Here is a 13174-nt window from a genome sequence, read left to right as displayed (position 1 = left end):
ACATTTATATTTATTTAAAAACAAAAAGTTAAATCTATACTAAAAAAAGTATTAAGACCAGGTATATTTATTAATAAATAAGCACGTTCCATTTTAATTTCATGTTGTCTTTAAAATATTTGTAAGGTAATTCATGTGGACATATTTGAATACGTGCATGTTAATTTGCTTTTTTACCACACGGTCACGTAAACGTCCCGTTGTTTGTGTTGTGAGGCGCTACACTCTTGCACCCTCCCCCCCTTCTTCAATCGAGTATCCATCAATCCCATGAAATATATTCACTCTTCCTGTGCTCACTAATGTCCTCTGTCTCCTGAGGAATCATTTTAAAAGCTCTTACTAGTCAAACATGGTAAAAAGGGCTTGTGGCTGCTCTTGACCAGGCAGAGGGGTAAAAGAATCAGCTTGTTTTTGTTTCTCTGTTGTCCAAACTCACAAATACAGTACAAGTTGTGTGCTACTGAAGTACACTTGTAGTATGTGATCAGACAGTGAGCGTGCTGTACTTTAATATGAGCGCTGGGTGTTCTGCATGTATAGGTTAATGGTTTTAATAAACGGGAAGCTGCTGTTTTTTTTTTAATGCAAGTGGATTCTTGTAAACAAACTCCACTTTTAGGCCAAAGGGGTATTTTATAGAAGTACATGGCAAGCTGTTTTTACTTTTATTCATTCTCAGGATATGAATTCTTGATATCAACAATTTAATTTTCACTAGATAAAAGGCTTATTATTGATATTAGTAAAAAATATAATTCTTGATATGTGTAATTGTATTTCCACAAGTTAAATGCCACCATAGACATATTGCTGATATCAATAATTACTTTGTTGCTAGTAAAAATGTGATTTCTTCATATAAAGGGTTTCCTGATATGTGAAATTGAAATTTCAACTATGAAATACATTTTTGAAATTAACAATTGTTTATGAATGGAAGCCTATGGTCACATTTAACTAGTGAAAATACAATTGCAGTTATCAAGAATTATAATTTTGACTAGTTGAAATTTAATTCCTGATATAAAAAATAGCATTTTAACTAGTGAAAATGTAATTGTTGCTATCAAGAATTAACATATTGACTAGTGGAAATAAAATAGTTGATATCAAAAATTACAATTGTTACTTGTAAAAATCTAAATCCTAATACCAATAATTAGCATTTTATACTAGTGAAAATGTAATTGTTGATATCAAGAATTCATATCCTGCGAAATGAATGAAAGTCAAAATACCTTGCCTATTGCCATTCCCAGGATATAAATTCTTGATATCAAGAATAATATTTTTTACTAGTTGAAATGTAATTGTTGATATCAAGAATTAACATTGTTACGAGTGGAAATGTAATTGCTGATATCAAAAATAGCTGTTGTTACTAGAAATCCAATTCCTGCAATCAAGAATGAATATTGTAGCTAGTAAAAATGTAATTGTTGATATCAAGTAATCATATCCTGAGAATGAATAAAAGTCAAAACGCCCACCCCTCTCTCTCTCTCTCTCTCTCTCTCTCTGAAGCTGGCAGTAGCAGAAGACAGTTATATCTTGTTATATCACCCCTTGTGAATAGTACAGTATTTTGTAGTGTAACAAACTGTACATGTTCGAACACAACTACTCACAGAATACAGAATTCAAAGCAACACAAAATTATATGCAAATTACCCGTAAATCCATTCTTGTATAAAATGTTGAATTGAATAACTTGTGAAACCATTCTTATTAAACTGTGGCATTGAATCAGTCATGAAAAACCTTCTTGTTAAATTGTTGCTTTAAATTGATTGCAAAACATTACTTATTCAGATTGTCAGATTGACATTAATTAAATTATCCATAAAACCATTTATACTAAATGTTGCACTGAATCATCTGTTTATCTAATTCATAAAAGAAAATGTAATTTGTTGCATTGAATTGTTCAAAGTGCAACATTTTGCAAAAGAATGGCTTTACCAAACTAATTACACAAACTAATTTTGTATCTTTGACTTTATAGTATTTGATGTGTATGGTTGTGACTGCGTGTACATTTATGTGGAAAAAGAGAAGAAATAGAGAAGCCATAAGTGTGTGTATGGTCCATATTATATCAGACCTTACTCAGCAAATTTCTGTCTGAATGCATCTGTGTGTGTGTGTGTGTGTGTGTGTGTGTGTGTGTGTGTGTTCAAACTGTTGTCCTACTTTCTAAAGAACGATTCCTTGTCTTTCCTTGTTACCAGAGGTTTTTTTTCTGTGATCAATGTGCGGCAGACTTTTCCCACATTCACCTCTTCCTCTCCCACACACACATATAGGGAGAAAGAGGGAGAGAGACAGATAAACGGCTCTGATATGTGGGTTGAAGGTCGCTGTAGTCACTTCACTTGAATGATTGGTCACAAAAGCCTGTCTATAAACTCACTAAAGCTCAATGTAACATACAGAATTCTGATTTTCGTTTTTGACTGATTTGCACTAAACTTTTTTATTTGTATGTTACAAATGTCATTTATAAGTTTCTAGGGATCTAAATTTAGATATATTAAAAATTTTTCCATATTTTATTGTAGCTGACAACTTTAAGGTCAGGTTTTGTATAAATGAAACTTACCATTAATTGCTTAATATTTTGCATAAGAAAATAGATGGTAAGGTTTAGATATTTTCCTATCAGCTGCAAACTCATATATGTAGACATTTTGGTGCAATGAGTGTGAAAAAAGTTACTGGCATTATATGTAAAGTTTGTGTTGCCGTCTCATAATTACGGTAATTCTGACACATCTTGAATGCAGCAGAAGTGCTATAGACCAGTTTTTGTCATTATTGTGTTTTACAAATGCAGGCTTTATGAGCTCCCAGTCAAGTGAAGTATAATCGGATGTTCAGGAGGTTGTCAGAAAAACCAGCCAGCAGTCCACGAGAGCATATCTGTTCACGAACTCAACTGCAGTGAATTAATCAGCATCTTAGGGTCAAATCTGATACTTCAGAAATGATTGGATGATAACCACTTCAGAAATTACTGTACAATCAGTCTGCTCCAAAACCTAGACATAAGTTCTTTTGTCTTCTTTTGTATATGATTTTTAGACATTGAGCTTTGGAATGGCACTGTATAATTAAATAAATATTTGTTTTATTATCTAGTTGTTTGTTTGGTTGGTTTATTGGTTGTTTAATACCAAAGTGTATCTTTGTAAAAAAAAACTTTTAGCTTTGGAACAGCGCTGTAATAAGATATGTGCTTAAATCACAGACCCTACATAAATTAATACCATCTATTTATTTATAAAAAATATATATCAATACAAAACTATATAATACTTTACCCAATAATTAATATTTTGTGCTTATTAATGCCTCGAGTTGTAAGCTTAACAGTTGAATAGGTTTTGCTACAATATATATAATATAATAAATTGCCACTAACAATCCTTTTATAATGTTTTTCATGCTCATAAATCTGTTGAAATGCTTCACAAAGGCTGCCGTGGTTTTCTCGACAATCTCCTACAGTCTGTCTGAGAAAGACTTCTGTCTTATGTGTTGTCTAGTCTTACTCTACTCTGTCCTGTTTAACTACCACTGGTTAACTCAAACATCGCAGATCCCCACTTCACCACTTCCAAAACATAAAACAATCCAGCCGGTGTTTTCTTCAACCAGTGGCAATCTGTGAATGTTTATGTGTGGAGTGTTTGTTTCTGGAAAACTGTGTTTTTATGTTGTGGATTTTTTTGTAGAAAACCAATGTATGACGAATTTCATAACTCTCATTTTCCTGTTTTGTCCTGTGTGTGTCTTCTGTCCGTCTGTCTTTTACGTGTCTCTTCACCTTTAATTTCACATTTGTCTCACTTTATACTTACTTTTACGTTTTTTTTACGTTTACGTTTTACTTTTACGTTACGTTTCCATTTGTTGCGTTCCTTTACCCAAAAATCATTTTCTGTCTGCCACATCAATATATGAATTAATCGAACATGTAACGCCCAACCCATCATCCATGCTGTTTAATCTAAAAACACACATCTTAAAATTAATTTATCCTGTCACTAACGATTAAACGTGGTGAAACGATCTGCCAGCCACGGGTTATGAGAAATCTCGCAGCCTGAACAACATATCAGGAATGGCGGGGTCTTCCCTGCGCTTGACCCCCATCACCAGCACGCCCTTTGACCCTTACGAGGCCCCGGGACCCCTCCGTCGCTGCCGCTCACCCATTCCCTCCATATTGTAGCAGAAAAAGCAGAAAGAGTGACAGAACGACTCAGGAAAGGAGGAGAGAAAGGCAGGACAGCTTCACACTCACATTCATAGCAATAACAACGATTGACCGCGCAGTAGATCTACACTAAACAGAGCTGTTTGTGAGTGACCACGAGTCATGTTAGTTACGAACTGAACTTGGCAGGTCAACAACTGTACGTGTGTTTATGAACGGAAGGAAATGCTTTGTTTTTTCCCCATGCATTCTGGGTCAGACATGTTAGACGTGATTTTGATGCTCAAGGCAGATAAATTAATGCATTTTCATTTCAAATACCGTTCCATTTCTCTCAAACTCTGAATTAAGATGAATATTACTGTGAATACATGCAATTCTGGACTGTAGAAAACTCTAGATTTTTTAAATGCAAGAATAATGTACATATGCAATCATTACTCTGCAAATAGGGGTTAAAAATTTAATGTATCACACATATGTGTATGCTTTGTTGGTGCATGTCTTTGAGCTAAAATAATTTAGTTTATTCGGAAAACTATTGAATCACAATTGAAAGGGTGAATCTGGCAAATTGATTATTTGAGCTGTGATAATAGTCTCTCCATGACCTTTTATTTTATTTTGCACAACATCATCGTTTGTTTGTTTAATCATATGCATTCAGTGTTTTATCAATTATAACATGTAGCCAAATATCGCCCACATCTGAGGAAAGACTTGCAATCCAAAAACTGTACATGAGGAGCAAAAAAAAGAACATTTAATGGATTTTTTTTTTTTTTTTTTTTTTTTTTGCTGATGTACACTGTGTTTGTGATGTGCTCATGTTAGGTTTTAAGATGATGCTCCAAAAAAAAAAAAAGCGTATCCACCCATAAATATGCAAAATGTGCAATATTCAATCCTAATTCATGATGCTGTAAACGTATGCACATGTGGTTTTATAAATGTATGTGCAAGATGATTAATCGTGATGAAAAAGGTTAAAAGAATGAAAGATGACGAAGAGGATGTGATGATTTTAAAAGCATTTCTTGTTTGTCTTATCAATGTTAGTGTCCCGCTGTTGTTTTTTTATTATATTTTGAATGTTTTTCAAAGACCAATTGTTTTTGTTTTCAAAAACATTACATGACAGTTTCATTTGTATATGATATATACGTATGTGTTACTGTGTTTCTTTTTGGATAAATAGACAAAAAAATATATGTATATGTATTCAGGTCGATGTGACCTATAGTGCTTCCAGAATCATTAACAAAAGAGGTGATACTCAGTAAATAAGCCATTTCTGAGAATGTTTCTTCCATGAAATAGCAAAAACAGAGAAAATAACATGTTGCGGTAATTGCAAAGTTGTAGTATATAGGGAACTGTATGTCATCTAGTTCTTAATCATTAAATGTGACTTAGTTTCCCAATGGAGAACAACCCACTGCTGAGACAGTAAATATATCAGTAAGGAGCCATATTGTTTTAAACATGGCTCCTCAATCATGCAAACCTGGATCCTACAATGTACCCGGCATTGTGCAAGATTCAATCCTCCAAAGTGATTTGGAGTTTCTATGATAACCATAATTATTTAGTTGGTTATAACCAAGTTAGAATGACCCAGTTAAGAAAAAGGTATTTTCTGACGAAGTCAAAGGACATGAAAAAAGTATTAAAAGTTATTAAAATATATACTACCATGCAAAAGGTTTTATTTTTAATTTTTTTTTTTTTTTTTTTTTTAAAGCAAGGATGCATTAACTGATCAGAAGTGACAGTAACCAAGAGTAAGTTTTCTATTTAATTGCTATCCTTTTGAACTTTATATTCATTAAAGGATTCTAAAAAATATTTTTATCACCCTTTCCAAAAAATAATAATAATAATAATTATTATTATTATTATTATTTATATTTTCAATATTGCTAATAATAAGAAATATTTCTTAAGATTCAAAACAGCGTAGTACAATGATTTCTGAAGGATCTGACTGGAGTATTGATGCTGAAAATTCAAATTTTATCACAAGAATAAATTACATTTCAAAATATATTCAAATAGAAAACGGTTATTTTAAATTGCAATGATATTTCCTATTTTTACTGTATTTTATTTATTTATTTTTTTTTTTTTTTTTTTTTTTTTGATCAAATAAATGCAACCTTGGTGAGCATAAGAAACCTCAAAAACATTAAAACATTAATCTTACCGACTCCCAACTTTCAAATGGTAGTATATATCAGTAGTACAGTAAATCTTGATTTTTAAAGTCTGAATATTCAGAACCGGTAATTATGTAAAAAACAAAGAAAAAAGAAACAAAATAGTATAGTATATATAAATGCAAAATCCACACAAACTATAAAACATATTTAAATATACTATAATTGTCACATTACTGTTCATGCATCTGTGGTGGGATTGAATCCTGCACAACATCGGCACCAGTCCTTGTTAAAATGATTTGTGAAATGTATTTTAACAAACATGTAGTGGGACGCCAGGCCTCCTCATACACTGTGAAACCAGAGACTTTCTTCCTCTAAAACTGGTTAGTCTCCATTAGTTATGAATCCCTAGTGATTAGTTAGTTGAGAAGATTCATTCTCTAGATAAAAAAGTAATAACAATGTCTTTCCTCCATTTGTGAGTTGATGTTAAATTGAATATTGTGCTGTTCTTGTATTATGCAGATGTTTAAAATGTTAAAAAAGGACTTTTAAGAACTGATTTTTTTCTTGTGTATACTATGTAGCTGTGCCCTATACAACACTGCCAGGTCACTGAAACACATCGAACATGTTTATATTAAAAAAGCAAGAGCCCTCTATGAGGATAATTTAGGCTACAGTGTTGTTGTAGAGACTCGTACACCGCTAGCTAGATTTAACTAGCTTCACCTATTAATGCAACGCTTCTAGGCCCACATGATCTGTACAAATGTGTATCTACACGAGCGAATGCCCATTAAACTCACCTCTGCCTTTCTCTTTATGTATGTTGGTGTTCTTTAAATGTCCACATTTACTGTATGTAAATGAGTGTTTGTTTATGGTGCGTGTGTGCATTTTGAATTTGTGTTTGCAAATTGACTGAACACTGTCATTGAAATGCACTCATTCACCCAGATTACATTGGAATGTGCAAAAACAACACAAAGGTGAATTTTGACAGATTTATTGCCTCTTAACTGAACTAAAATGTACAAAATTATAGATAATGTTAGTGGTTCAGACATAACCTCAGTGTTCAGCTGTTTCATTTTCTACGCCACCTGACAATAAATGAATATATATGTAAGCGCAATAAATGATTGCGCTTACATTATTATAGTTGAATGAATTATCTGTTAACTGAATTCTTACAGTACATGCTTAACTTTTACCAGCCATCCACAGGTAAACCTTCCCCAGCTTTCTACCGTTCTCAGTTTTAATCAATAAGTTTCCTTTATCAGTGATAATTTATATTTTAAATTGATCTAAAATGTATCTGGGGTGGACTATTCCATTCCTGCTAGATGTAGAAAGTGAATTGGCCACATGAAGTGTTAATATGCAAGTGTCTTCGGATTTCAGGTTAAACATTGTGTTATCATTAAATGTAATTAGCACTTGTGTGTTTTCTCCGGGACTGGACTTTTTCACCCCTGAGAAGATACATTGCTCAACCGGTGTTCAGTGCATGCAACTTCATCTTGAGATCTGTGTGTGTGTAGAAGAGTTTTAACTGTGTTCGTCTCAAATTCTTTATTTTTTTCGGTTTTTCAGTAGTTTTGTATTTGTTTGATTTTCTTAAAAGCATTCTACATCTTAAAGAATAGTTCACCCAAAAATTTCAATTTGCTGACAGTTTACTCACCCTCAGGTCATCCAGGATGTAGATGAGTTTGTTTGTTCATGGGAACAGATTTGGAGACATTTAGCTTTACATCACTCGCTCACCAATGGATCCTCTGCAGTGAATGGGTGCCGTCAGAATGAGAGTCTAAACAGCTGATAAAGTAAAGAAGTCACACAAAATCCATCCACATATTTGTTTAAGACCAATTTGGATTTTTTTTTTTTTTTACATTGCTTGATTTGTGCATATTTCTCACCTGATACACTGATTCACTGGAGAAAGCAAAATTATGGATAGAAGACTCATATTTTAGCTTGTATCTACAGTTTGAAGTTAACAATGCAGCATTTTGCTTCACAAGATTTAATTGATGGACTGGAGTGGTGTGGATTATTGTGTTTTTATCAGCTATTTGCATTCACATTATAACGGCACCCATTCACTGCAGAGGATTCATTGGTGAACAAGTGCTAAATGATGTACATAAACTCTTTTACATGTTGGATGGCATGAGGGTTTGTAAAAATAAATTCAGCAAATTTTTGGGAGAACAATTCCTTGAAATTTTTCTGTGGTTTTCTTTTAAACGCTTTGCTTAATGTTAATTTCTAATAAAATCATTATATCTCTGTTTTTGTCCACAGTGTTAAGCTTCTAGCATTTGGCAATTCTCTTAAGGAGACACGGTTAGTGGCTGAATCCTGAAAATTTAGCAGATGAGGCCGTACCATCCACACGGGACGTGAGGATTGTCGGAGGGGCAAGAGGGTGTGACTGGAAACAAACAACAAATGGAAAAAAAAGAAAAACAAGGAAACTGGAATTTTCTGAGGCCGGATTTTCACACGGTAACCAAAGCAACCTCACCCGAAATTCCGGATCACTCCTCTTTCTACAGATGACTGACTTTACAGCAACAAAACCGAACATTGCACTGACACCTGTAAGAGAAAAAAGACTCTTGAAGGAATGAACGGAAAACATTCCAACGTTTTAAGATCAAAACACCAAGCATTTTGACTGCCGGACTCACCTGGGCCCTGAGTTTATGTATATTAATCTATATGAAAGAATGAAGGACCAAGTTAGAATAACTATGTAGCATTTCTGCTAAGACCCTGTAGCATTTCTTGGCTAGGAGAACTCTCCAACAGACTTGTTAGGGACTGATATTTCATTGACAGTTTGCACAAAATGACTAAAAATGTCTTAGTCATGCACAATTTTTCTTGTTTTCTTCCCCCACTCAGCATTTTAGCTGCAAAATGTGTTGTTTGTGCATTGCCGTGTGGTAGTTCCCACTCCCCGTCCGAGTCTTATAATAGTAGCTTTTCTTTGTGAATGAATCTAGGGCACTGAAAAGTGAAACGCAGCACACAGACGTACGTTGCTATTCCCAAACAGTCTTCCAGTCTTTTTCCCCGAGCGTTTGAGGGAGGCAACACTGAAAACAGTCCCGACAGACCAAAGCCCAACTCTGACCAAATAATGTATGAAAGCTAAAATGGCACAAAAAAACTTCCCTGTCAGAGATGAACTTGTCGTCCCTTTAAATGTGAACGGATTGGCTGTTCTGCCAGGGGTGCTGTTTGTAATTCCCAAAACCCCTTAAATTGAGGGAGGTCTCTCTCGTTCCTGATTATAGAGATTTATTTTGTGATTTATTTAATAGAGCTGATGCTGCCATTGATTATATAAATGCACATGCCAGTGCTTGGACCAATAACAAGTGGAAGTTTGTTTTTCCTTTGTGAAAAGAGGGTATAAAGGTCAGGGAAATGCAGAGACACTCTTAAAATCTCCCTTTCTAAAAATCATCTATATGTCTAAAACTGCCTTTTCAGAGTTTCCCTCCGTCTCTGTCTTGTATTCTTTCATATTGGCTTGATAGCGCCATTCCTTCTTAAATAATCAGAGGGAGCGTGGGAGGTCATGCCAAACGAATCAAGAAGATTAAATGTACAAAAAAAATTAAAAAATTATATTTTGATAAGTAGTTGCAAAAACATCTCCATGATTAACGAGGAACACAACGCAAACAGCGTCCAAACGCGATCGTAAACGCCACCCTACGAACAGCCGTCGACTTATACAAAAAAAGGATGGGAGAAAAGATATTAACGCGCTTTTTTGGAGGACGGGCGCAAAAACAGAAGAGATTGTTTCCTCGTAGACTGAACTGTGAGAAAATAGATGTCAAAATATATGATAAAATAGAACAAATAATAAATAAATAAAATACTACTAAAAAAATGAATTTTTGTAACTTTGTTTACCAGCATGAGAACTTTGCATGACTGTATTTTCTGCTAGCCCTTAGTTGAAGTGGGGAGGGCTAAAATAATAATTAAAAAAGATATTAATAAAAATAAATAAATAAAAAAAACATGATATGCAATGGATATTTAAGAAAAAAAATATATTTAAAAGAGCTATATTTTATTTTGAAATAGGAAAAAAATGTTACACACTGAACTGTTTTATTAGTTTAAGATAAAAAAAAAAATGTCAATGCCACCAAAAGCAACATATCTGCTACATACTGCCCCATATTACATTTTCCTTTGGTTTCATTTCTTCAGTCGAAACGCTGCCTGGACTGTATATTTTGATTGCGAATCTCTCTCTCTGTATGCCATAAGAGTCGTCTATCTCGTCTCTTATTGAAATGTTCGGCTAATGTTTGTCTGTGTACAACATTAGTTCACTCTGTAGCCATGATAACAACTGTGCTGATGCTAGAATCCTCTGTAAGCGGGATATGGCGTCTTTTCCCACATGCATCGGGGCTGATAGCGTTTCATTCTCACTTTGAATTCACCTGCTCTCATTGGCAATAATATGAATGATACTCTAGAGATCTGTAGCAAGGCAAAGTGGAGACTCCTATCAGTCTCAGCATCTTCCTTATGAACAGATGCAGCGTGGAAAACTGTGTTCTTGTAGAGGCATTGTGTCTCTAATCTCAGGTGAAAAATATGAATGCTCAGTTCCGCAACGGACCTCTGCCTGCTCGTTCAGCTATTTCTCTTTGTCATCTCATCTGATTGTTGTCAAGAGCATTTTGCTGTCATTTGTTGATGTATTTCCTCATAAAACAGGAAGTTAGGACACAGGCATCATCCCTTGCCTTCAGTCTTTTAGGAAAATCATAGCTGATAGCTTATTCAATGAGCGAAAGCAATGAAAACACTTGAATACAAATAAGCTCAGAAGAAAAAGAATATGCTTTGATCTTTAGCATTTAGCTTTAAGCAAATAAAACACCACAGTTGAGTCAAATGTGTTTATTTGTCATTCTGTAATATAGACTATGTAATTAAAATAGTTAATTCTAATCATCCCAATTTGGTGTCCATAAATTTGCAGATTTCAATTTGTTAAACAGCTGTTTTTGTATTTTAGGAGAGCATGCTGAAGCTAAAACGTTAGCAATTTCTAATGCTACAGAATTAAAATAGCTGATAGTTCACACAACATGTTTATCATGGAATTTGTTTTCGGTTCCCATGCCATAATATTGGCTGCAGAATTAAAATTGTTACCCATGCTGATTTGTAATCCTAAGTGTTCAATTTTACACAAAATGTTTATCATAGAAGTTATTTTTCTTCTCCCCAGTTTGAAGTTACCTTTAGCATTTAGCTTTAAGAAAATGCAACACATCATAGTTAAGTTAAATGTGTAAACTGTTATCTGTTCAGCTGTCATAACATGTTTCATAAAAGTAGTTTTTTAGTTCTCAAGACACCAGACTATAGCTAAACCCTTAATTTTTAAGCTAATAAAAAACGTTTAGCTGTTTTTATTTTCAGATGGGCCTCACCGAAAGAGAATTGGCCTCACTCTAGTAGCATCTTTAGCATTGTAGCACCGCAGCTAATATGTGCATTTAACATGAGGGCCTTGCATTTTGCAAACTTGTTCACATCATTGAAGAATGTGCAAAAATGAGTGAGAGTCCTATTCAAGAAATGTACTCTATAATGCATTTACAGTCATTTACTCAGTCATCTTAAGCAAATGAGTAAGGGTTTATATTTTTGTTTTCTTTCACTGACAGGGTAGATAGAAGATTAAATATGGCCACTTGTAGACAGTTGCCCTTGAAAATTGCTTGACTGTCTTGTCTTGTCTTGTTGCTGATATTGCAGATTAAAGAATCTGCTAATTAGCAAGTCAACGGAAAGGACAGAACGAAGTGAATATGAGAGATGGCGACGGTTCGAGCAGGCAGCGGTCTGGTGTATGGCGTGGGGCACGGTTTGTGATATTTCGGGTGTGCTGATATCATCAGTTTCTGATATATGGTGGAAGTGGACATGCGACCTTTAGGGAAAGACAATATGACACAGCTTATATTTTCGAAACCTTACCAAGCGAAAACGAGATGTCTCAAACCGGTGCTGGGTCACTGGGTTCGTTCCCAGCCCAGAATGAAACCTTATCGCCCAAATAGGTCTTTGTGTTTCCAGAGTTGTGCATATTTATAGTTTTATAAATGCTTTTGTTTATAATTATCAATTTATTGAACAATTTATATTTTATACAGAGTTCTTTTGTTTTCCGAGTTCATCACTTTATTCCATTTCGAAAATTGTTCATATTTTTTTATGACCACTTTGTTGTCGTTCGCTATGAATATATATATAAAAAAGAGCCTGTGTTTGGTTTTATTTTAGAAGGCATTAAGACCACTCTGGTCCAGGGGTCACAGATAAATCATTTAAAGCATGCTTCTAGCAGGAACACCACCATGCATATCCACACAGGCAAACGCCAGTCTGATTTAGTTTTATTCTCAAACATGTTGGTTTTGTTTTCAGGACAAGTTGAGCTTGTCGCTCCGACTTTCACACACATTGAAGCACACTGCCCTTTTAAGATGATTTAGAAAAGTAGATCTGTCTGCATCTAATTCTTCTTGTTCGATTTACTGTGCCTGCTCTTGTATCCAGTGTCTGTTCAATCACACATTTCTTGTGTATTAAGTTTGATTTGATGTACTTGAATTACAGATATGCAATCACCATCTCTGACCACTGCCAATCATCCCGATCAATCAACATAATCAGTAATCAATATGATTAAAGTGATTAACAATAACAA

The 13174-nt window shown here is 34.3% G+C and overlaps 1 protein-coding gene across 4 annotated transcripts in view; it reads left to right on the top strand.

Annotated features, from left to right (window-relative positions):
* LOC128012999 (potassium voltage-gated channel subfamily C member 1) overlaps window positions 1–13174 on the top strand; it is a 56831-nt gene extending 43657 nt beyond the window's left edge. For 3 of the 4 annotated variants that reach the window (XM_052595668.1, XM_052595667.1, XM_052595666.1), the window contains one exon: window positions 8710–13174. In XM_052595668.1, coding sequence (XP_052451628.1) covers window positions 8710–8723 — 14 coding nt within the window. In that variant the 3' untranslated portion in view covers window positions 8724–13174. Of the gene's footprint in view, window positions 1–4085; window positions 7211–8709 lie in introns of those variants that run through there. The other variant, XM_052595669.1, reaches the window with a different exon arrangement.

This window comes from Carassius gibelio, chromosome B24 (genome assembly GCF_023724105.1).
Source record: "Carassius gibelio isolate Cgi1373 ecotype wild population from Czech Republic chromosome B24, carGib1.2-hapl.c, whole genome shotgun sequence".
Lineage (NCBI taxonomy): Eukaryota > Metazoa > Chordata > Actinopteri > Cypriniformes > Cyprinidae > Carassius > Carassius gibelio.
Note: the sequence above shows the minus strand (reverse complement) of the source record. Positions and strands in the feature narration are given on the sequence as shown.